The sequence below is a fragment of the Mytilus galloprovincialis genome, chromosome 6 (genome assembly GCF_965363235.1).
Source record: "Mytilus galloprovincialis chromosome 6, xbMytGall1.hap1.1, whole genome shotgun sequence".
NCBI classification, from domain to species: Eukaryota; Metazoa; Mollusca; class Bivalvia; order Mytilida; family Mytilidae; genus Mytilus; species Mytilus galloprovincialis.
The window spans coordinates 18,049,516-18,076,736 of NC_134843.1; the positions used below are offsets into that span (position 1 = coordinate 18,049,516).

At 31.7% G+C, this 27,221-nt stretch overlaps 1 protein-coding gene across 1 annotated transcript; it reads right to left on the minus strand.

Annotated features, from left to right (window-relative positions):
• Window positions 1-4,491: 4,491 nt before the first annotated feature.
• On the minus strand, window positions 4,492-13,201 carry LOC143079105 (uncharacterized). The gene is made up of 12 exons (XM_076254283.1): window positions 12,834-13,201; window positions 12,126-12,337; window positions 11,526-11,655; window positions 11,101-11,243; window positions 10,625-10,729; window positions 9,940-10,066; window positions 8,850-9,394; window positions 8,191-8,346; window positions 7,450-7,621; window positions 5,827-5,929; window positions 5,244-5,389; window positions 4,492-4,660 (listed from the first exon to the last, which is right to left on the minus strand). Exons 1-12 carry the CDS (start codon window positions 13,087-13,089, stop codon window positions 4,536-4,538), a joined length of 2,220 nt encoding a protein of 739 aa, XP_076110398.1. The 5' UTR covers window positions 13,090-13,201; the 3' UTR covers window positions 4,492-4,535.
• Between the last annotated feature and the right edge of the window lie 14,020 nt (window positions 13,202-27,221).

The following is a 27,221-nucleotide window of genomic DNA, read 5'->3' on the forward strand; positions in this document are numbered from 1 at the left end:
AACTATCGACAAAAGGTTACGTCACAATGCGATTACAAGGTTCACTGCCGAGGATTTCCAAATGAAAGGTAAAAAACGTTCCAGACAATACCTTTTGATTATATTGTTTGTTTATCATGTAATTAAAAAGTAAATTATTTATTACTATTGGAAATATTGTTTGAATATAACAATTACGCTAATCAGTTCAAAGTTATTTTAACTATCACCGTCTGAGACTACGATAATATGTGTTATAGTAGTCTAAGTTTAGTATAAATAAAATTAACGGTACAAATTTTCTGCATCAGAAAGGTCCAAAAAGGATAGCCAAATCCGTGAAAGGAATCAGAGCTTTGCATGAGGGGGATACATTCCTTAATTTATAATAATTTCTATCATTTTGTAACAGCAAATTTTAATAACACAAAAAAAATCCGTATTTAGACGTACTTATAAGTCTTAAAGTAGGCAAAGAAAACTGTTGCGTCTTTTAATCTAAAAGAATGTACAACATAACGAACTCTAGTATTCAGATATTTGAAGAAATATAAAATATGTAAAACAAAAAGAAAGTCCTAGCTATCTTTCATACGTATAATATTAGGGTAGTACAGAGGCTGAAAATGTGTTTGCCCAGTCGAACACCCGACTTGTGACAATTGCATCTGAAATTAACTACAACTGTATCCTTAAAAGTTTGAAATGAAACTTTGCGCTCAGGTCTTACGGTCATAAAAGTTTCGATCACGATTTTCGTACTCAGACTCAGAAATCAGCCAATCAAAATTCCGTGAACACTGAAATTGCTTACACCACCGAAATAACAAACTTTCACGTGACGGTTTCCTAGCATTCCCTTTGTGTCGGGGTGTAGATTTTCCTTGTAAATATAGTTGTATTATATACATTATAGCACATCTATATTAATTCCGATAGGAATGTTCACAGATTACACTGTACCCTCGCACTTCTCTCGAGGGGTTGTCCAGATAACGGAGAAATCTACCAGTACAATGATAAATATGGTTGAAATATTACCCGCTGGACGTTAAGCATTTATCCAATAATCTTCATCTTTAACTTGTTTTCCTTCAAACTGAGATAACCGATATCAGAATTCTGACCATTTCATTCTGATTATCAGTTAACAAATAAAACAAAAGATACCAGTATGCAGTTGCTAAAAAACAGCAAATATTACCTTTTTGAAATTTGTATTAGACTTCATTGGTGTTTGTGAGTGTAAGTACTACGAGGACTAGTTTTAAAACAGCTTGTGGACAAAATACGGTGCAGACAGAATCAGGAATACTTAACAGCATGTCATCTTAACAATTAATATCTACGAATATTAAAGTTACATTTTCATTTATTTTCAAATGTGACACTGTTGTCAAAATCCTGATTAAAAAAATCTCTTTCAACCCAGGTTTTATGATGGTTGCATTAAATGCATTGATATCGTTTATGATTTGGTTCTGCATCTTTCCATTTTGACTGCAAAGTTGAATAAAGAGTTAATGGGAAAAAGTAGCCATATTAAGTGGGAAGATACTATAATGCTTTAAAAAAAGTCAAAGACGTAGAGACAAAATTTAAGACTTGGATTGACTGTTTCGATGCCAACGCAGAGCTGAAACGGGACCAGTTTTATATTATACATCTATTGTCTGTTATGTTTGAGGGGATGGGGCTTGAAAAGTGTCAAACAAGGAAATATTTCGTTATCATTAAAGATATATAAAGTCAGCAGAGTGATATTTAAGAAGTATTTTCTATTAATTTTCAAACTTTGTGCAAAAAATGAAATTTCAATGTATGATTTCTTTTTAAATTTGTAATGTTTATTGTGCCAACTAGTCGTTTTAGGCTAACTATTAAAGCTTACATTTATTCCATACATATATAAACAGATGGGTCTCTTAATATTCAAATACTTGATTTATTTATTTATTTCTTGCTATTGCTATTTGTATGTCATTTCTTTTATTTTTTATGTAGACAAAGCAAGTGTATAACAGTTTTGGACTTTGTCTCAGATATTGCCGGATTGGATTGATATACGACCTTTTTGGTTTTATACTTTACATGTATAGTCTGTATACATTATATAAGAATATGCTTTTAAATTTATGTCCATAGAGAATTTATATTTTATAGTCTCATTACTATGGCGTATCATAAGGGTCAAAAGTACGGTGTCTTCAACCTATGCCAACATTTAGCTAAATATATATTCAACCTATGCCTACAAACAAAATACAATAGGTGTTGTTATAACAACTACTAATAAATAACAGGTAAAATACAGTCATTACTCTTTGAAAATAAAACAGAAACAAGAATAAAATATATGCAAAAGTGTTTTGTTAACTTACTGAGTAAAAATGATTCAAATTAAACAGAATAAAAGGATAAAATAGAACACTTGATTGTAGAAAAATTGTGTTGAAGTAAATACTAAATAATAATAAGAATACACAAAAATTGAACACGTACATGTAGTACTACAGAAATGTTTAAGCTATTTTATTTTAGAATTTTCATGACAAACTCTCCTATACTAAATATGCAACATACAAATAAAAAATCAACACCATAGTTTTATTTCAAATTAATTTTATTTATTTAACAAATTGAAATTTAAGGTAAGTATCAAATATCCTTTTTTTTAATCATTTATTAAACAGCGACTTTTCTTGTAAAAAAGTGCAGCCTTTAATTACTTTGTTTTAATTAAGAAATAAGTGCTTTAATGTATCGGTTTGTGGTGGTTTTTTTTATTAACTTTATGTGTAAGTCAGTTTTATGGTTACATGTTGTGTCACTAATTGTAAAAAAAAAAAAAATCCTGCATCTTAGATTAATTGTTGTAGATATATAGATATTTAGTTTGTTACAAATAGACTAGGCAGCAGAATCTAATCCACAGTGTGTCACGTGGGTACCAGTTCAGAGTTAAATCCAGACTAAATATACATAATATGCACTAAAATTAATTGTCCAGCAACATTAACATACTCACAATAATATACCTACAAAACTATTCAATTTGTACAATCGTGACAACCACAAAGTAAAACTACTGAAGAAACAGCAAGCAGTTATTGGGGTTACAATAATCCATAATAATAAATCCAGACTGTGTACTCCAAATGTCCATAGTATTTGAAGCGCAAATGTCCTATCGTTTTACAGGTAAAAAAGCGAAAACGTCCTGTGCCCGTGTACCCAGCAGTTATGTATGCAGATACACCATCATATTTTGTTCGTTTTAATAAGTGCATGACTTTAGAGATAGTGAACTTTATATAATTCTCTGTCTGTGTCAATATTGTAGGATTCAAAAATGAACGTTCAAAATAGATATTTTACACAAGTTAGTATTTATGAAAAAAAAGTAAAATATCAAAAATACAGAACTATGTGATTCAATAGTTCTATTATAGTACTTTATTAACCAACTAAGTACATTATTGCCAAAAATGACTATTTATTAAAAATGACATATTTTCTGTAATGGCCCTGTTTTTCTGTAATGGCCCTGTATTAATGCCCAGTTTGTCTGTATTAAGCCCAGTTAGGATTTTTAATAAAGTTAATAAAATTCAGTTGTAAAGAGTATAATACCTTTTGGTATTTTTTTTAATTTAGTAACCAGCAACAAACATTAAAGAGTTATAAAGAACCATATAAAGGGATCACTGTTCATCCTGTTTTTCAACACATAACTTCTTTCAACTTTATTTGGATATTTGGTGTATTAAAAGCTTTATCATGGTGAAGTACAAATTATTATTTTTCAAACTAAACTGTCATTAAAAGAGTAAGTTGGATCAAGTTGGTAGCAACACATATTCTTTTGTTCAGTTGGTTAATAAATGTATTAAGAAATGGGTGTTTTTATAATAGTCCTGTTATATGTCCAAGGTCTGTAATAATGGTCGAGGAAGTCTGTAATGGCCCGAGGCAACGCCGAGAGCCATTACAGACATCCGAGGCCATTATTACTGACCGAGGACATATAACAGGGCTATTATAAAAACACCCATTCATTAATACTATAATTATATGTAGAATAGTCATGATAGTCAGTATTTCTATGCACTTGAAGTAATCTATTTGAAATAGTATTAAATATTTTTATCAAATATTTTATATAATTCATTAGATTCACACTGGTATATATTTTATATAAATAGATGTTCATTTAATAAAATTATAGAAATTAACACTTATTTTTCATTGTTTTGATATAATAATTTTATATTAACTTGAATTCCTAATGAAATAGATCTTCAACAAATACAATTATACCTACATTTTTACTATTGCACTATTACTCGGACTATTACATGTATTAACAAAAATGGTATTTATTACATAGGGATTCACTGAAGCATGACTGGAGCGGGTCCCTTAGGTCAGTCAGCCCCCCTCCCCCTTATGAAAAGTTCTGGATCCGCCACTGGTCTAACGACTGTACAACACAAACAAGCCACAAAATTATAAACAAAAAACACATTTTTATTAAAGCATTGTAAAATTAACGACTACGAAGTGGATGTTACATCTTCTCCCTGTGATTCCTCTATAGATATATTGGCAATGTCGAATGTGGCTGAATTGTGAATGATCATACACTTTGGTTTGAGTTCATCTATAACTGCTTGTAGTTCTGTATCGAGAGAAAAAAAGAATTTACAATGGCATCGAAATACACATTGAAAAGAAAATAATGTAGCTTAAAATTTCTAGTGGTTGCTTAAATTCTATATGAACAACACCAAACTGTGCTTAACGACATGCATACATGATTGTACAATACTAAGTTTATCTCCTTCGAAAACCATTCCAAGCCAATCAGTCTTTGTTCCTACTCCAAAATAATGTGCGTTTGGTAAAGAAGCAGCCATACTAATTTTATAGTCTTTGTCCCAAGATACTCCACACTTGAAATAAGGGCAATTGATTATACCACTTGGCGACTATGGCGGTAAGCAAGAGGATTCTTGGCCAAAGTAACATTACTACTTTGGAAAAAATAAAAATCCCAATTAGACAAGACTGAATTATCTATTACTTCAGACAGAAATAGTTAAATGTTTTTGAAGCAACTAACTTAATTCATGTTCTTGAAGACCTTACTTAAACCTTTAATGGTTTACGTTTACAAATTGTGATTTGGATGGAGAGTTGTCTCATTAGCACTCTTACACCATCTTCATATATATATCTATCTTATTCGAATTATTTCGTACCTGCAATACTTGATTTGTAATTTTTCACTGCTGTTATATCAGGCCATGCCATGATACTAAGTTTGGACTTAGCTCCTGTTCTCCATGTTCCCTGTAGTACCGCATATTTTGGTGAATTAACACTTAGAATTCCGCCATGAGCAATTCTAAAAATACAATTAGATATACGTGTAACCACAAATAAACCTTCTTTTACCATTACAAATTGAATTGTTTTTATGATAATTGCCAAGTAAATTTTCGCATTTTGATGTTTTATTGAAACATGATTTTTTTCCCAGGTGAATTACAGTAGAAATATATCTATGATTTGACCTGTAGTTTTTCTTCTTAATCTTCTGGGTTAAAATAGTGTCTATGGTAACTGATTCTTCCAACATTCATTTTTAGTAAATAACACTGTCCTCTTTCTATGTCGAATGATTGACATGACTAAGCTTACCTTAAAGGGTGGTCTTCGGCTGTTGTCTGCTCTTTAGTCGGGTTGTTGTCTCTTTGACACATTTCCTATTTCCATTCTCAATTTTATCAGTATATTTTCGATTAAGTTTCTTTATCGAATGATTGACATGATCAAGCTTACCTTAAAGGTCTCAGTATATTTTCGATTAAGTTTCTATATCGAGTGACAGCCTCTACATTTTCTTCAATCATTGAAATCTCGGATATAGTAACCATTGTCTTTCCTATAAATACAATTCATATTCCTTAAAAAGTATCTATCTTTACCACCGAACATTTATAACTATGAAGATCGTCTGAAACATTTTCTTTTTGTATAATATTCCATTATAGAGAGTTCTCAAGATATATAGACCACATCTTATAGCTATTGATTTTTAGAATAAATCTTGAAGTTTTGTATGCTTGTTATTTCCTAACCTACTATCAACAGTCCTATTTACGGCTAACTAATAAGCGCCGACCATTCATCTTTTGTAGAAAGGGTGTTGTGACCAAGGGTTTGTTTTTTACTAAGAGGGAAAAAACTTCTTTTCAGCTTTTTTAATCAAAAAAACTTTTGCTTATATTTTTCTCTACGCATCAGAACAAATTATTGTTTACAAGAAATTTGGAATCAAATGATTCATCTAAAACAAATGTTCCCCTCATGCAATTAATGGATCTACTTATAGTCCATGCTTAACAGTTGTAAAAATTTAATGTAATAGTTATCAAAGGCACCAGGATTATAATTTAGTACGCCAGACGTGCGTTTCGTCTACATAAGACTCATCAGTGACGCTCAATTCAAAATATTTATAAAGCCAAACAAGTACAAAGTTGAAGAGCATTGAGGATCCAAAATTCCAAAAAGTTGTGTCAAATACGGCTAAGGTAATCTATATCTGGGATAAGAAAATCCTTAGTTTTTCGAAAGTTAAAAGTTTTGTAAACAGGAAAGGAGTAGGTTCAGTAAGACCCCTTTTTGGCCCCAAAATAAAGGAGTTTTACAAAATTGTTAAAATGCAAACCTTTAGTTATTTATTGGACAGTAGAATGCTTCTGCTACATAAATATGGGCTGTTTTTGACAATACAATGCACATATAGCCGGTACTAGCACCATTAAGTCATGCTAAATTACTGAAATCCTCATAATTCTAGCATTTCAGTTAAATTTTAGACGGTTTTCGTGTAAAACGAAAGTGGCCGCATTCGTGTTCATCCTAAATATTGAAATGAAAGTTGTATTTTATGATAATACATAACATATATAAAGGTTGGGGATGAACACGGATGCGGTCACTTTCATTTTTACCAAAAACCATCTGAAAATTGACATTTTTCGGCATATTAGGTAGATTTTTCATATTTGAGCTTGAATCGGATCGTTTGTAATGACTAAATCTGTTAAAATCTTACACATAAACTAATTAATTCAAATAAAATAGACACTTAAGTGTTTTAAAAGTGGTCAAAATCTTTCGTCAGATGAACCTGAAATTTGAGGCCAAAATCGGTCCTTACCGGACCTACTCCTTTATAAAAATGACCACGTTACTTATTGATATTCATGTCAACACAGAAGTGTTGACTACTGGGCTGTAAATTAGTGTAGCTTCATTCTTTGAAATGTCGTCCTGAACATGCATAAAATATGTGCCACTGGACGTTAAGCAACCAACAATCAATATATCAATTCTTCGAAATTTGATTGTATATCATCACATTAGAAGACCTATATTTTGTCGCGGTCATATTACCTGATTGGAATTGTTCTTTAACACCAGTTACAACTATATCGGAATTTTTCAACCATTTTGTTTCTTGGATACCAGGAGAAGTCGTTATCCAATCAGATGCTTCCTTTTTAGATGGGAAACTTAAAAGTACAACGTGTTTTCCTTTCGGCCAATTACCAATAGATTTATATGGCTAAATGAAGAAAACAAATTGCATATATATTTGAATTGTTTTCCATTTTGGTGTCGCGTGGCTTTTTATGGCTTGCTACAATGTAGCTTTGAGGCGAAGTGTTTTTGGTTTTGTAAAATATAAACTATATTTTCAAATTAATTGCATATAATATAGTGAAACAACTATTTCTAAATACTAATTTTAAGACTTTTCTAGTGCGGTTGATTTGACTGTTGACGTTGTGAATGTATGTGTATTGTTAAGCTTTAAATTGCAAAACATCGTGAAAAGATTCGTGTGGCTGGGCCATCCAAAACCCCTGCTACGATAATAAATGAAATAAATCTACAGCTGTGCTGGACATTTATGCAAAATATTTTATCTGAAATGTTTGGATTGTACTAGTAAATGAGAACTGACAGGGCAACGTTTGTGACATTGAATCATGTATGTTAGTTTACCGCTCATTTACAGTATTGAAAGAAAAGCGTGCTGCAAGTGAGAGGCACTGTCTTACCTCATTCATACCTGTTATACAATTTTGATTCATTGTATATTTACAAAGAAGCGTATAGAGAGAAACTCACTTTAATACTTTTAAAAATAAGGCGACCATTTTGAATTTCCAAAAGTTTCTTGTTATTTTTCACAAATGATAGAAAATCTTCCATTATGTCTTTTGAAAACCTTATTATCATATAGTATACTCCTGCATCTTCTTCTTCATCATCTGAGTTATCATTCTGAAAGCAGAGGTTAAAATATACATAGATCTCTAACTCAATCAAAAGTTGTCAACTAGAAGTCTAAGATGCTTCAACGAGAAATGATTCTTCGCCTTATACATACCATTAATCCAAAATTCTAACATGCATTCAAATGGTACCGAGGCTTTCAGAATCAAGAAACTAACTTTAATTAATTGCCAATTGGTAGCCGTCAAACATGAATTTTTATTGTACTATATTCGTTTCAAAGTGGTTAGAGGACATTGTTTTTTAATTTGATACTTTAAACTTGCCAATAGTTGATTTTTAACACCATTGACGAGAAGTAATTTACATAATGGCAAGCTAAGTTCGATATCTTGTCATTTTGTAATATAAAAAAGAAAAAATGGGAAAAGATGCATTTTAACTTAAACAATACAATTAATTTGACAAATTGAAAACGCCTAAAGATAAACATTAGTCTACATTATAGCGAGGTTAGTCCTAAAATACTATTTTGTACACTATATACATACTACTATGGAATCTGGTAAGCCCATAGCCTCCTCATATGACGGTGGTGATATACTGCCTTCTACCTGACTGTTAGCTGCTGCACTGACAGAACCACTATTTGGCAAATTGTTCGTTGCTGGCTGGTGTTGTCCTGTTCCAGTTGCACCAGTTTGTTTTGAGAGCGCTTCTAGTTGTGGAGCTGAAGGTTGCAATGCCGTTGGAGTTGTAGAGTTAGTTACTCTTATACTTGTGTTTGTAGTTGATACAGTTTTAGTCGGGGGCGTAGTTGAAGTTTTGGTAACTTGTGTAGTTGGGTTAGTAGATGAACGAGTTGCAGAAGCAACATTGGACGGCGTATTTGTCGCTGCATTAGACTTTGCAGATGCTGTTACATTCTGCTTCGGTTTTGGTGCGGTAGTTACATTCTTATATTTGTAATTGACCGCATAAGCACACATTGGAGTGTAAGTCATATTTGGAAAATTCCTAGAGGTCGAAGACTGATTGAATGGCCTCCATCCTCTGTTGCAGCTAGTGTATGTAATGGCTTTTGATACATCAGTAACTTTAACAGAATATACATAAATAAATAATGCAAATAATGCAAATATCAAAACAAAAATGTTATATCAAACAATGAACATTCCGGTTATTTTTTTAAGTTCTGTCGGAAACAATGAATACAATAAAGCGGTGATTTAATCTTTTTCGCTGTCCTCTTTTCTGTTCAACAAAATCAAATAAGTCAACATGATTAAAATCATTAATTTTCCCTTAGATGAAATACTACCATTGAAAGATGGGGTTTTTTTTTTTGCCATGTTTTAGTATTTTGCAGATTATGAAGCGAGTATAAATTGCAAAATTGTTTAGCACAAAAAGAATTTAAGATAAGCCAATATGGCTGAAATTGTCAACCGACTCCTAGTTATGTCTCCCTTTTTTGTCCTCTAGGTATTGCATGTCTCTGTTTTAACACCAAATATAACAAAAACAAGACTTGAATCATTAAATGACAAATATTTGATTTTACTTGGGCAATAAGCTTTTTATGATTTCCTTCATATTTTCATACACAGTGCTTACTATAGTTGATACAAAATAAAATACCTTGAATGCCAGCAGCTTGACTTTGACTAGTTGCCTTTAGAGACTTCCCGAATGGAACCGTTCCTATGGTAACTGGGAAGATTAATTTCATATCACTTCCAGTAAAAAGGGGAACTGATACAATAACCTAAAAAAAATCATACAAAAATTAATCAAAATATCCTAAACAAAAGTTTAACCCGACGATATGGTCATTAGTCTGTCCAAAATAAAAATACATACAAAAGATACTATTAACAGTACGAGAATCGATATATACAGGCTAATACAAAAGAACACACCAAACATCAACACCGGACTCTTCCTGGAAAAAAAACCACGAGACAACAACGAACATCATATGGTCCAGGTAGCCAAAGCAGAACCTTCAGTTGCCGTTAATGATATCTTAATAAAAAATGCGGCGGGGTTAGTAATGTTTTGGGAGATTTCAACCTCCCCCTTTACCTCTAGCCAATGTAGAATAAACAAACACACAGCAGTAGGCCCAGTAAAACTCAGTTGGTGCAGTCTGCTGTTTTGGAAAATATCATCTGAATTCATACTGTTTGTTGATTCACTTTTACAGTCAAATTAACAGCTTTATTGTGAAACTATTCTATAAATATCTATTTTCCTAATACAAAAAGTACAAACCACAAGTCAATGAAAAACTATCTGTTTTCCTGATATAAAAATTACATACCTCGAGAACATACCTAACACTGATGCATTGACACGTTGGTCTTTCAATAGTAGCAGGTATTCCATCTATGAGTATCAATTGATTGTCCCAGTTTATAACTTTACCCTGAAGGAAAAAAAAACGAGCTTGAGATTGTTTGCTTCTTCCACGGTATGTTAACCTATAATTTCTATAGCCGTATGGTGAGCTATACATTGCTTTTTTCAATCGTTTGAACTCTGGTGAAGAGTTATCTCAGTAGCAACCATACTACATCTCTTTCAGGCTTAATTCATATATTCGTCTTATTCTTTAAAACTTTGTCTTTTCAAATCTGTTTACTAGTAAATTTACTGTCCACTTGATATTTCATTTGATCGTTTTTCAATTGTCGAGATCTCTTGCTTCTGATAACGTGTCCTAATCATGAGTGTGAACAAGTGAGGTAATATCTACACAAATTGATGACTAAACATTAAACCATATTGAAGCCTTACCGTTACCAGTTCTGAGTTGGAAGTTATGACTTTAATAGTACTGTTTGCGTACTCCTCTTTGGCGTTCCCAATGAATGTGACATACTGCATTAATTGTGCTTTGATCTTTCCAAGATTCTGCGTGGAATCATTCTTTACAACGACTGAAATTAGAACACACAAAAATGAAATAAAAATACTACCAAGTTATCATAAAGCTTCATTGACTTATCAACACTATTTATAAACTGTTATATTTTTATTAATGATTATGATTCCAGGAGAGTACAGGTGTATACAATATAAATCCAAGAAAGAGTACAAAACATGAAGACGACTTTATTATGCATTCTTCGATACTTATCAACAAGAATGACACAAATTGAATTCGTTAAAAAATGACATGGAACATAAAGGTAGTACAGTATGACTAATTTAAAACTTACTAGATAGTGCAATTTGTTCCCCTGGACAGTAGGCTGAACGATCTATCTTTCCCCATAGTTCTACTTTGCCAGCATTTCCAAATCCTAAAGCTTTTGGAACCTGGCAATCTTTTTTATAACATCGTGGATTCTGAAATTGAGACAATACTGTGTACGAACAACTAAAAGCTTAAAATTTATTTTTTTCAGTCTGATCATCATTTACCATTAGCATACAAAATAGTTTATCTTTTTACATGTAGTTACTTAGTTGGCTGGTTTCTATCGTATTATAATACTAAGATTTGTATCTATGTTCAATCAGATATTTACAATGTATTCAATTTGTTAATTGATTGTTTCTGTAATGTTGTAAAAGTTTTCTTGGAAAACTACATCTTTACTCTTGAGTTTAAGTCATTTTTTATCTACTGCTTTTCCATGATTAAGCTAGGTTATGCAGAAAATCAAGATGTTAGTTATAAAAAGTAATGAGATGTGGTATAATTATCTACTAGACGACTATATATCCACCGAGTCTAAAGACTGCTGATGTAGTTGGTTTATTCGCAATCAGTCTGTCGTCTCGTATAACAATAATGAGTTAATGAGTGAGATTACCTTATAGCAAGCGTCGTTGACATCAATCTCCTCTAGTACAGTAATGCATTTATATCGAGTTACATCTGGGAAGGGTATCGGTCTTCGAATACGGACTTGTATCATGTATCGAATGGCTCCCTTAGATCCCTCAAATGATGATGGTAGTCTTAATGGAATTCTATATTTAAAAGGGTACTTGTAGACTCCTGGTTGTATGTTTTCGCTCGTATCTGCATAACGTGTAATAGTATAATAAATATGTTTCAGCTTTTAATATTTTTAACATTTCTAAAGTTTTTACCTTTTATTGTGCATTTGTCTTCTATCAATACTCAGACGTCTTTAATTGGCGGTCATGTTTATCAATTAGGGTTTAACAATTAAACTACTATTAAACAATCACTATCCGTACGTAATTTATAATATAAAATGTAATCTATTATAATTCAATCATAAAAAAATATACAGTACTATCTTTCTTATAGATACTATAAAAATACTATTTTTATAATCTATTAAATATAATACTCTTTCATATAGCAGACATACTGTTACTGAGGTCTAGCTTCTAGTTACCAACTATATCGTAACATTTTACTATATTTCATGAAACCATATTAAAATAGAGTTATTTATAGTATACCATTGATGTAAAAATATCTCAAAAAACATGTCCATTTTGTCACTTTAAGATAATATTACAACCTAATATGTAAGACAACTCACCACCTCTTCCATGTAATTGAACGGTATTTTTACAATAAACCTCGTAGGAAATATATTCGTCGTCTTCAAATCTTTTATTCCAGTTATATTCCGTCCATTTAACGAAAGCTACTCCTTGAAAAGTTGAAAGTATTCCTTTCGTAGTGAACTCTTTTTCTGATGTCAGGGTCCAATACCCTCTCACCTCATCCCCGGGGCGGTAGACCTGTTTTTGTCCCTCGAGACAAACAGTCACGGACTTAATTTTTTCAGGCATCGTAGAAAAGTTTATTTTCTCCTTATTTTTGTTCACTTTTATATAAATGATTTCCGCTAATAAAGCATGTGATTGTTTTGTTAATTAAGAAATATTGTCATGTGATACTGTATGTGTGTCACTATATTATTCAATTTCATGTGGGTTAACAACTTAGTAATATGAAGATTAGATTTATCATTGTTTACCGAGTTATCACCTTGTTGACACGTTAAAATATGTTTGATGCATTTTGAAATACGAGTTTCTGTTATATAAAAGCAACAGTGAATGTATTATTTCAAAATCACAAGACATGGTTTCCTTTGCCGTGGCATATTCTGAGAGGCTGGATACCGTCTTTTAGTTTGATATTAAGGTATAGCTGTAGGTACTAGAAATTAATTATACAATATTATTGGTAAATAAAGGCAACAGTAGTATACCGCTGTTCAAAACTCATAAAACCATGGACAAAAAACAAAATCGGGATAACAAACTAAAACCGAGGGAAACGCATTAAATATAAGAGGAGAACAACGACATAACACTAAAATGTAACACACATAGACAAAATCCCACGAGAATAACAAATATAACATATATATATAACATCAAAACCAAATACATGAATTTGGGATAGACAAGTTTAATATTATTATCTATTTGTGATAAACTCAGGCAGCCCTATATTTTGTCTGCTTCACTGTTGCACACGACAATAAATTAATTTTTTGTTCTGTGTAATAAAGACCATAATTTCGTGTATATCAGAAGCTTATATTCCATGAACTACGAGCATTTTTCGATACGAGAGTGTTTAGTATTGTTTGTTTGTAGCTGTGTTTTATTCAACGTTTATGTATAGACTATAGGAGACTTAACGGCATCACTTTAAAAGATGCGTATCCCCTTCCACAAATCAATGAAGCAATTGATTAGTAACCAGGTCGTACACGGCATACTACCCTCGACATACTGACAGGTGAAACTCGTCAAAGAAGACACACATGAAAATTTATTGTCGTGTGCAACAGTGAAGCAGACAAAATATAGGGCTGCCTGAGTTTATCACAAATAGATAATAAAATATGCAGAAACTCAAAGCTTTTAACTGTTGTAGCATCTACCATCCTATTAAAGGAAGTAATGCATTGCAACAAGGAGTTGCTATTACTTTCAAACGACATTTAATAAGGCGCTTCAGATATTGACCTCACACTAACAAAATGTCACAATAAGGATGTATACAAAAATAAGAAGATATGGTATGATTGCAGACGAGACAACTCTCCACAAATCCCAACATGAAATAGAAGGTAAACAACTAATGTTAATTTCATACGATCCTATAGCTTCACACACTAAGTACGAAATCCCGTTTTCATCCACTGTGACAAACCCAATTACTCGCCTCTCTTAGATTTCATTGGATTCCCTCGGGTTAATTTTCTCTAAAGTTTACTTTGATTTTCAATTATTCTTACATGTCGATTATTGTTTTACACTAAAACTGTATCATTATTAATTAAATGAATGACGTAATACATGTAACCCCCCAAATTAAAGACGATATATGATAATTGAATAACAAAAACATGCTTGAAAAGCAACTGTTTTGCAGGTAATGATGTTGTTCAATATAAGTAATTGGGTAATTTTTCATGAATGTGTTAGGGTTGTGTATTTCGAATTTGGTCTATCTAGATTTGATGCTAAGTTTTTAAGGATTTGTTTTTATATAATGAATGAAGTAGCATTTCTTGTAAAAGAGTATGAATACAGCTATTCTACAATCGAAGATAACAGTATACAGTTAATCTACATTTCAATTGATCTCTACTACCAAAGAAAGTTACAAACCCTTTTCTTCCTACATACAATAGTGTAATGGAACAAAAACACAAAAGTCAAACTGTTTCTGTTAGAGAACTGTGACACAATTTAACTGTATAATTATCAATGTAATTAGTCTGTATTCACTTATTTTCTCGATCAAGCATATAGCCATAACCTGTATTTTAAACAGCATGCAAACAGTAAATATAAGAGCTTCAATGTCATGAAGTTTCAATTGTATACCAGAAGAAGAACAAAAAGGTCAGCAGAATCATGGAAGGCAGACATGTTTACCTTGCAAAGATTTTATAAACCAAATATTACTCATATTAACTGAAGTAAGAAAATACTGTCTGGGAACAGAATGTCCATGCTCAAGCTTTGCAAGGAAAATAGGACGAACAGAAGGACGGACGGTCAAAGGTAACACTTAATGTTGCCTACGGTAATGTTAAATAATAGTGATATCTTCAAATCATAAGGTCTCAGTATACACAATATGGTGTATCAAGCTCTTTCGATAATAAAGGCTTCATACAAATACTGTAGGCATTCATTGCTGCTGTCAGCATCTTTTTATCTCTCATTCTGTGACATTCCTCTTCCGGTTAAAGTAAACTCATCATAGATACCAGGACTAAATTTTGTATATACGCCAGACGCGCGTTTCGTCTACAAAAGACTCATCAGTGACGCTCGTATCCAAAAAAGTTAAAAAGGCTTAATAAATTACGAAGTTGAAGAGCATTGAGGATCAAAATTCCTAACAGTTTTGCCAAATACAGCTAAGGTAATATATGCCTGAGGTAGAAAAGCCTTAGTATTTCAAAAATTCAAAAATTTGTTAAAAGTTAATTTATGAATATAACCATATCAATGATAATTCATGTCAGCACTTTTGTGCTGACTACTGGGCTGGTGATACTCTCCGGGAGATAAATCTCCACCAGCAGTGATATCGACCCAGTGGTTGTAAATAAACTCATCATATATACCAGGACTAAAGTTTGTATATACGCCAGACGCGCGTTTCGTCTACAAAAGATTCATCAGTGACGCTCGAATCCAAAAAAGTTAAAAAGGCCAAATAAGGTACAAAGTTGAAGAGCATTGAGGACCAAAATTCCTAAATGTTTTGCCAAATACAGCTAAGGTAATCAATGCCTGAGGTAGAAAAGCCTTCGTATTTCAGAAATTCAAAAATTTGTAAACAGTTAATTTATAAATATAACCATATCAATGATAATTCATGTCAGCACTTTTGTGCTGACTACTGGGCTGGTGATACCCTCGGGGAAAATAAATCTCCACCAGCAGTGGCATCGACCCAGTGGTTGTAAATAAATTCATCATAGATAAGCCGACGCCATAGGAAATTATATTGTTATAGCATAGCAAGCTATAGCAACGTCCTAATATTGGGCTTATTCCAAAGAATATTTTCATTGACATGCATTCATTTTATGCGATTGTCATACAAATGAGTGGTTTAGCTAGCTGTAAAACTGGGTTTAATGCACCATTTTCTACACAAGAAAATTTCTGTACCAAGTTATGAATATGACAGTTGTTTTCCATTGATGTGTTTGAGCTTTTGGTCTTAAAATGTGATATGGGACTTTCCATTTTGAATTTCCCTAAGAGTTGGATATTTGTATTATTTTACTTTTTACATGTACATAAACCATAGCTATCAACCTTCAAGATTCATACTTATTGTGTAAGTAATGCCATTAGATTATCAGTAATATGAAAAAAAGAAAAATGATAAGAAAAATACCAAATTATATTGTATTGAGAAATGAAACAAGTTTTAGGCAATATATTCTTTGCTCATATTTTCAACTAGAACATTATATATTTATACACGATGTACTTTTTCTACTACTCAAGCTAACTTAAAGAAAATAGTTTGGTTTAGTCAAGTATGGATAAATGCATGCCCACATCATTTTGTAGATTGAATGACTAAATATTTCCTTGAAATGGGCAGGGATAGATCTACATAATGTTCACCTCACTGTGCTATATGAGTGACATAGAGGTGTGGCCTGGAATATACCTAAATATAGCTGTGAGTGAGATAGAGGTGTGGCCTGGAATATACCTAAATATAGCTGTGAGTGAGATAGAGGTGTGACCTGGAATATGCCTATATATAGCTGTGAGAGAGATAGAGATGTGGCCTGGAATATACCTAAATATAGCTGTGAGTGAGATAGAGGTGTGGCCTGGAATATACCTAAATATAGCTGTGAGTGAGATAGAGGTGTGGCCTGGAATATACCTAAATATAGCTGTGAATGAGATAGAGGTGTGGCCTGGAATATACCTTAATATAGCTGTGAGTGAGATAGAGGTGTGGCCTGGAATATACCTTAATATAGCTGTGAGTGAGATAGATGTGTGGCCTGGAATATACTTTAATATAGCTGTGAGTGAGATAGAGGTGTGGCCTGGAATATAACTTAAGATAGCTGTGAGTGAGTTAAAATGAGGCCTGGAGTATACCTTAATATAGCTGTGAGTGAGATACAGATGAGGCCAGGAAAATATCTAAATGTAGCTGTGAGTGAGATGGAAATGAGGCCTGGAAAATATCTAAATATAGCTGTGAGTGAGATAAAGATGAGGCCTTGAAAATACCTAAATATAGCTGTGATCAGGCCTGGAAAATACCCAAATATACCTGTGAGTGTGATCTGGTCTGGAGTATACCTTAATAGTTAATATAGCTTTGAAGTCAATGGCATTGTAATGTGAATATTATGAGAAAAGTTTCATTATATTTTTTTTATTTGGGGTTAGGAGGAAAAGTGGACATATACTTTACTGTGTTGATTTAACTAAAAACATGTGATAACAAAAGTAACCTAAGAAATGATAAGGATCAGAAATGAAATAAAAGGTACAAACTAGCACCATGTGAAAAGGATTCTACGAAAGTTTCATAAAATTTAGGTTAAGTAATTCAGGAGCAGTTGCAGATACAAAAGTTGGAAAGAAGGACATATAAATTGACAATGTGTCTATGGGAAACAGAAGATGCCCCCGCTTGTATATATAACATTGCAAATATATCTGCAATATTTTCATTTGTAAAGGGGCACAACTCTTGAAGGTAAAAGTAACGCCACCAAAATTCAAACTTGATCTTTGTTTTGTGGTAATAAGCATTGTATAAGTTTCATAACATTTGGTTGAGTTAAACTAAAGTTAGAGAACAGAAAAACAATTTGTGATGTACAAACATACATACAGACTGACAAGGGTAAAAACTCAATGCTCACTCTGCTCAGGCAGTGTCATACAAATGAACAGAGTTGCCCATCATCTCATATTAGTACTGCAACTGACATCGAAAAAGACGCTTAGTTAACGAGTTTAATGGTCCGGAATAACACACGGCTGCAAATTGTTTTAAATGATAGAATAATATCTATATTTTAATTTCCGTCGGGTCGTAAAAAGTTTCTATGGTCACATTTTTGTATTTTATCCCTTTAATGGGGGTACCCCTCAATTTACGGTTTTGGGTAGTTACCTTAAAATCCAAAAATATATTTTTTGGTTAAATTTCCCGCTATTTTCGTAAATATTTTCTATGCACATATCATCAAGGATCATCGGAATGATGAAGACATAAATATTATACCATCTCCAAGTAAAACTTTCAAACTTAAAGTTGGCTGTTTTTTAGATAGAAATTTAACGCGTTTTTCTTTAAAAACGAGAAAACATATGATTCAAAAACAGTATTTGACATTTGAGAGGACACAACATATTATTGCAATACTGCATGCAAATTTTGTTGGGCAAATTCCAAACAATTTTGTCAAAAACTCAAAAATAAAAACATCATTTGTACCTTTTTTAATTACGGAAATTTCCTATCCGTCAATCAGCTCCACCATTTATTTTTTCATTCACAATCAATTTGATAGTTTCGATGTGATTATGTAGATTTTGTAGGAGAAGTTAATTTATTTTTGAGTGATTTGAATATATATAGTAGTTCTTTCGTGTATTTTCTGTAAATAAGTTATATTTTTGTTAATAAAATTTTGACTTTATATAAAAGTTAACCAAATCCTTCGGATAAGGGGTTTTTTCCGGATAATGACTAACAGTTGACATTGTGTGAAAATATACATTGTATGTCAATGTTTAACCTCAGAGCAATTAATATGCATGCAAGTGGTCGGGGGAAAAGTACTATTGAAGTTTCGCAGAGATTTTGTGTGTGACAAGGTAAAGCTAAAACCAACTTCTTTTGATATTCTGCTTTCCGTGGGCGAATCATCAGTGATGTTATGAGACTTGCACCAGAAGGCAAAATTGGTGCGTCTTTAAATTAAATTGATTGATTGATTGTTGGTTGCTTAAAGTCCAGTGGCAAATATTTCATGCATGTTCAGGACGAGAACAAGCTAACAATATAAACAATAGGTAGGTTTTGTCATAATAGAGGCCATTCGGGATGATGATCGGGAAAATTTAGACTAGTCTGCCACTGGAAAATGATGGGATATTGGATTGGGACAGACATTTTCCATTGCAACATGCCACCTACGGACCCCTTAAAGAGTTGATGCAAAGGTTTTTAAAGTGCAAAGGTGACACTCCCTTTACACGAGGCAGCGGATTTAACGTCCCCATTCTGACCGGACGTGACTGCGCACTTGATACATCCCGCACAGCCAAACGGACGCCCAACTTCGTTTTACTGCCGGTCGGGGGAAGACCAAGTGACCATATTTTGTTTCCCCAGTCACCTTTAGGGAACTTTAAATTAGAAACAACATGATCGACATGTAACCTCACAACCTGACACTTTTATACGATCTCGCGCTCAGTTTCTTCCTTGTAGTTTGGATATGAAAACAGGGTTTTTGTGTAAAAGAAAAACCTTTAAAGAATCCAGAAAACTACGCAAAACTGAGTCCTCTAAACGTGTTAACAGTCTTTTAAGTTGTGCTTATTAATGTGAGTAATCATTTATCCATGCATAACCAAGTACTTATTGAAGTCAACACCTGTGCAATTAAGTAAAACAGTCACTGAAAAAATAGAATTTGAACTTGCTGTCAGTTCATTAATAACGATTGTTAGTGATGTGATTTGTTTTTCCATAAGAAAAAGCCTTTCTCATGTAGCACATCCTCTATATATACCGATCAATTTTACCCAAGATTGTCTCTGATGCTTACCAAACTGCCAAACTCCAGAACTAACTAGATATTGTGACACCTTTCAATTCAGACACAGTGGGGCCAAGGGATATGAATCATAGAGTTTAGATCTGAACTCAATTTAGGGGATGCCATATCTGCTGCAGGAAAATTGAAGTCTATATTAAGATTTTCAGAATTACACTAAGGTGTGTCTGAAAATATCAAGGATACATGAAAAGATGAACAATTACTTCATCCTGCCACCAGTGGTCTTATGAGCTATGTCCTCGTTTTTGGTATTTCTATGGAAATGATGCCCGCATAGCTTGTTAATAGATATAGGAAGATGTGGTATGAGTGCCAATGATACAACACACCATCCAAGTCACAATTTATAAAAGTAAACCATTATAGGTCACGGTCCGGTCTTCAACACAGAGCCTAGGCTCAAAAGTTCTTTGATAGTTAATCGATGAAATATAACACAAAGGCGCTTCTGAACCGTATATTGTCCCTAAAGATAACAAAAATTCGTAAATGTATGGCTATTACAAAATCAATCGTTTCTGTAGCAACATTCGCCCCTTTACATTTGGGACTGGCAGTGCAGATACATCATGCATATGCATATGGGAATATGGGTCACGAACATTGATCGAAACTTTGTACTCACATTTCTTTTGTGTTTCCTATGCAAAGGGAAGACTATATCTGACGAGTTTGACCAAATCATAACGGTATTTACGCTCCAGATAGCATTTGTACTAAAAAAAACTTTGTTTGCTTTGAACAAACTCTGTCCTGCGCCGAACTTGTTCTTATAAAAAAGGGAAGTGTCTTGTAATGCTAATACGCGTACTGAATCCGCATATGATGACTAAGAGATTGATTCATGTCCCTATTTTATGAATACTTGAGCTATTGTGTGTCGCTTTTAAAAGTTATATAAGGATCATGACTGAATTTGAATTACAACATTAGAAAATTGGCATTGCATTGTATAATTTTTCATCCTTCCCTTAAAAAATCAATGAGTTAACTTTTTTACCAGGATTTTCCTACTACAAAAATGTTCATGCACCAACTGTTTCAGCGCTTGAATTTTGTTTTTTTTCAAAGATAGAAAAAATATTGAAATAATTTGATAAACTGGTGTTTTATACTTTAGAAAATAATTCTGTAATATACTATAGTGAAATACTATACACAATACGAAAGTTTATGGATGTGAAAAGGTCAAGGCCACTTCTTCTTTTGCTATGTTTTAAATGGAAAAAAATCAGAAGGTTCCAAATCAACGCCATTTTGTAATGGCAGCTCTTCATATAATTAGTCAAATTTGTTGTTTTAACATCGTTTATAGCATATGCTCATGATTGAATCGTTTTTGTAGCATTTTATTGAATAAATATCAGAATATTTCTCCTTTTTGTTCTTGTGTTTGAAATATTGATATTTTTAGGTCTGACCTTTGACCTCAATTTCACAAAATTGTGACCACTCTGGATTTTTACGACCCAACTTTTCTTATTGTACACGTTGTCCTCTTTCCATCGATATATAATTTAGGTGTGTGTTCTTCCGGACCATTAAAGTTTTAAAAAATGAACTCTGGTTGCAGGACTATATTGCCATCATCAGAAAGCTGATTGAGGTTTTATAAATGATAAGGGTGTAACAAGTTTTAAGTTGGGACAAAAATACTTATATCTGGATACTAATTCTATTCAGTCCAATAAAATAGTTCTCTTCTTGAAATGTTCATATATTGCCACAAAAAATACACAGAATTTCATGATTTATGGTTTAATATTACAAGAATATTATTATTAAAATATACTTTACAAATTCTGATCCAAGTAACAACAGTATATAGTAAAACAATGGATTAAAACCAACAGGCTGGCTGCTTACATGTAAAACAACTTAAGTCAAATACATTAAAATGCTAAATACAGTGAAAATCAGTGAAATATTAGTTGACAGTACTTTATAAATTGGCAGGAATGAATGAAAGTTAAAACAATATTGATCTACAATTCTTACTATAATTGCATTTTGTATGAATTGTTTCTCTGTCAATTATTAATGTTTAGAGCATTTGAATGAAAAGTAATTAAATGCATGCAGGAATTTGTGCAATAGCATATTATCAAACCTTTTTGTACTTTAATTTTTGATATGTTCAATACTTTTTACTGGGTCTACCAAGAAAACAATTACAATTTTAGATACACGCATACATTTAACAATTGTAAAATTACCCTCTGTTGAGCAATTGTCATTAGTTTTAGATGGATGGTCATAAGTGAAAACTCCTGGGACTCTTAAATGAAATACTTTTATGTTACAGTCGAATCATATTCAAAGATCATAATTTATTGTTGAAATACTCCAATGTATTTCTTAATATTTTCTAAACACTTGTGGTAAAGAAATATGATCAGACTATGTGAAACATGTTCTTGTTTATTAAGCCAAGGGTTTCCCTATTACCCTTTGTTGTCTCAAATGCTTACCATACAGTTTAACTGTCAATTTTCGACAAGTATTATGACAAAATTGCAGCCCCTCCTTATACTCAAGGTAAAGAAAAATAGCATAACAAAAAAAACTACCTTCTTTTTTTGTAAAAATGTAAACCCAGGTATGTTTTAGCCTTATCAAAAGACAACAATTTTACATTTATATATTTATATATACATGTATGTATATATATTATTTTTGTATTTAAAATTCATATAATAATATTATAACATCTATTGCTGTAGATTTGTGCTTTTAAAATATATATAATTGCCTTACACAAAATATTGTTTATTTCAACTAAGTAATAGATTTTGATTTTCATTTGGTTAATAAAATTAATTGAGGATTTTTTTCTCGGTGTTTGAAAAAAGCCAAACAGATTTTGCAGAGAATATAGAAAACATAATTATATTGAAAGGTGTGATTAAAAGGTTCTTCAGAAAAACAATACATTGAACCAAAGAAATTGGAAAATAATCTATGTTTTCTCTTATTCTTCATGTATTATAAAACTGGTTCTAACCAGTAAGGTAAAGTTTCCAATAACCTTGATGAGTAGTACATGTACAAATAGATAAGTTATCCCTTGTTTTCAGGGAGAAAGAATGTTTGAACTGGAAAATTTGGCAAAACATTATGGAATGTAAGAAATTAGGATAAAAACTTACTGATAAATTTTAAAGAATATACAGCAACTAGGAAGCATCAATTATATTGTATAAATGATAATTCAAACAAAAAGAATGCAAGAGAAAGATTTTCTAACAAAGCCTTTCTAAATCTAGCTGTCTAATGGCTTAAAGGAGAACAAAGTCTAAACTAATTTTTACAATGACTAGATAAAGTTCTTTTTGTATTGCTGTTTTATCTATAAACATTATGACTTTCCAAAAAGATCAAAATAAACGAAATCGGTGATGTAGTATAGGTTGATCTATATATACAGTTTGGACCTCAAAGAAGTCTTAAAAGTCATTAGGGATATTTATCAAACAAATGCCAGATTTGAGTGAGGTAATTTTTTTAAGCATATAATTCGATTTCGACCATAAACAATTTTTTTTACCTTTAGGTGTTTTTATTTTTTCCAATTAAACAGTATCATGAACCATATACATGTATATATTTATTCATAAACTTACTGAAAAAAAATGGTGAAAAAATTTGAAAAAAAATCATTATAGAAAGTTTTAAATCTAGTGTGAGAATAATGTATGCAATTTTTATAGAAGACTTTAGTTTTTAATCAAATAAATTAATTAATCAATTAGAGAGAAATTGAGGCTTTTTTTTCTTTTTCACAAATAACAACAAATCATGACTTTAGAAGGTTGTGTAAATATATCTTAAATTGACAAAGTGATACAAAATAATGCTATTGATTAGAATATCATTAGCTATATAGCTGTCCACTTAAAATAGGGACAATTTTTAGAGCATATTAATTTTAGACAATAAATAATAACATATATGGCTAGTTGTTCATATAAAATGATTTAAATACAAATATAAAAAGACTTAAAATGGTAAAACATGCATAAGAATACATTGAATATATATTACATTTGTTTCAACACATAAACAATGTATCGTACACAAAATAAAAACAAAATCATTTAAACCTGGAATGATTTTTAGATACAACTTTAATGATAAGATTCACAAAGGGGCTAAAATTCAATGCAATTCCAATTTGTACACAAGGTGAATAAAATATTTGTTTAATATCCTTTATATTGCATTGAAGCCTCTTCCTCGAAGTACATCAGTTGTTTCAATTGGTCCTTAAGAATTTCAGTGGAGCTCATCTTTTCTGCCCTAGGTACATGTATATGCAACATAAATTAATGTAGACAACTCTGAGAAAAATTTCATTCATGGATTTATGTGAAGAGGTAAACATACAGGAGTAGAAGAATCATACACAAAATTTTAAGCAAAACGAAATTATGGCAACTTTTACAGTAAATCATTCCAAGCTCAAAATATTTTTTTTCTTTATCATGCACCAAAATGTCCATTATGATTAAAAAAAAAACAAACATAAAAATTATGTATTTAAATAAACAGTGCAATCACTGGAATACCAAAGATATGTTTAAAATCCAACCAAATATTGTAGCAAAGTTTCTGATTTATACAAACAGAGCAATGTATCAATTAATAGATACATCATACATGTAGGTTTCATTTGACAATATTTGAGCTAGAGTTACTTCTCTTTTGTTCCCATGTTGGAGGACTACATGCACAAATTCCTTCATAAATCAGCAAACTTCAACTTGCTATTCTGATCTCTGGACTTGAGCAAAATTTTCTTTCTGTACAATTTTAATTTCATAACTACCATATTGTTTGGATCTTTCATCAGACATTTTTGTACCATATGTTTTAATGTGGTCAGTTAAATAAGGAAACCACCCACCCACCCCACCAAAATAACAAATAAGGGAACTAACTCCAACTTCAAATTATATCATTCTGAAACATATCTTTTTGGGGAAAAAAAATGTGGCCATGTACTTGTATACTTGTTTATTTGTCCAGTTCATAATTTAGAGAGTTCACCGTCATTTAACCTACAAATTTCTAAATTTAATTCATGTAATTAAGGTTTATAAATAGTTGAAGTGAAACTGACATTCCATTGCGCAATACAACAAACATAAATTTAAACAAGTATTGTAACTTTGTATATATAAATAAACATATTCATCTTGGAGTAAAATCTCAACAAAGATGAGAAAAAGCAAAAAAAAAACCAAAATAAAATATGTAAAATATTCACAACTCATTGTTTTTACATTAAAATTCAACCATTAAGGCATGTGCTTTTCTTTAAAAAAAAATAATAGCAAAATGGTCCATATACATTGTATAGTAAAAAATCACAACCTTTCAGCAGTTAAAATAATGTTCTAACCTCTCGAAAACTACAGAATACAAGAAATATAAAAAAAATATATAAATCTTCACATTATACTGTTCACCTGTATAATTACATTAGTTTGTTTAAAATTTGCATTCTGTGATAAAGTTGTCTGAGCTATAGTTCTAATTCTATAACTATATTTACACAATTAGAAGTAAACATTGTACAGGGTGAAAATGTCCATTCAAGTATAACTTTACATGATGACATACACATTCAAATACATCTTGTACACGTACAGCAGAATCAAAATAAAAGCATATCTTGCACAGGGCTTCATATTAATTTTCTTTAAAACACATCCCCCAAAATATTCTTGAAAATATGTTTTCCCCTACCTAAAATAACTGCCCTTATTAACCATCATGTTTTAAAAGCTAAAGAATCTCTAATCCTTATTAGGAATTGGGAAAGTTAAAGTTGATGTGATCTTATCTTTAAAAGAAATTTCCTATCTCTTTAATGTGAAAGTCAGTGAGAAAAAGATGTCCAGCAAGTATACACTGTAGTCACAATTATAATCATGTGTTAATTACACTTAAAAATTGTGTGAACAAGAATGTGTCCACAGTACACGGATGCCCCACTCGCACTATCATTTTCTATGTTTAGTGGACCGTGAAATTGGAATAAATTCTCTAATTTGGCATTAAAATTAGAATGATCTTATCAAAGGGAACATGTATACTAAGTTTCAAGTTGATTGGACTTCTACTTTATCAAAAACTACCTTGACCAAAAACTTTAACCTGAAATTTGCACTATCATTTTCTATGTTCAGTGAACCGTAAAATTGGGGTCAAAACTCTAATATGGCATTTAAATTAGAAAGATCATATCATAGGGCACATGTATACTAAGTTTCAAGTTGATTGGACTTCAACTTCATCAAAAACTACCTTGACCAAAAACTTTAACCTGAAGTGGGACAGACGGACGAACGAACAGACAGACGGACGAACGGACGCACAGACCAGAAAACATAACTATCGTAGGTGGGGAATAAAAATAAATTTAACTATATTTGTTTAAACAAAATGCTGGAAGTCCCTTTTATTGCATACCAATCTTAAATATTCATTGCACTTACATTTGTAACACATAAATATTCATTTTCAAAACAGATGTGAATACACATTCAATCTAAAACTATCATATGTATTCGGCCTTACTCCCTGGGCAATTAAAACATTACATAAAAAGTTCACTTTATGAAAAACAGACACTTGATTTCTGAACACATACATGTACTAAAAGACCACTGTTAACAAGACACATGTAACTGTAAGCTTTGAAACACATTTTTCTGTATAAATTATATATGGTTGAAAATTTGAAAATTTACCAATATACCAAAACACTCCAGGTTTTTGAAATTTTTACAAAACTATTTCATCTAAATGGAATCATTTTAGGAATTTAGTTTTAAAATTCAAATAAATGTTTGTTGCACACATAAGTTGACAGGTGATAAAAAAACCTGTGGAGGGATGAAGCTGAGTATCACTTTTATTACGCAAGTAGCATTATAATTAACAATATTATACCTTCAATCGATTGCCTATTTCTATATATCTTTTGTTGCATATTGCCTGTTTCTAAAGATCTTTTGTTACAAATGTAAATAGACAAAAATTACTCATGAACCTTTTGCAGGTTCTTTATCAAAATGGAAGGAA

Excerpts from the sequence above, each read along its gene's own strand:
- LOC143079105 (XM_076254283.1), bottom strand. The coding sequence starts at position 13,089 with ATGCCTGAAAAAATTAAGTCCGTGACTGTTTGTCTCGAGGGACAAAAA. Across the intron at positions 8,347-8,849 it reads GCTTACCAGATTCCATAGTA|AATGATAACTCAGATGATGA; the intron begins GTATGTATATAG and ends CTCTGCTTTCAG. Across the intron at positions 5,930-7,449 it reads TAAAGAACAATTCCAATCAG|GAAAGACAATGGTTACTATA; the intron begins GTAATATGACCG and ends TTGTATTTATAG.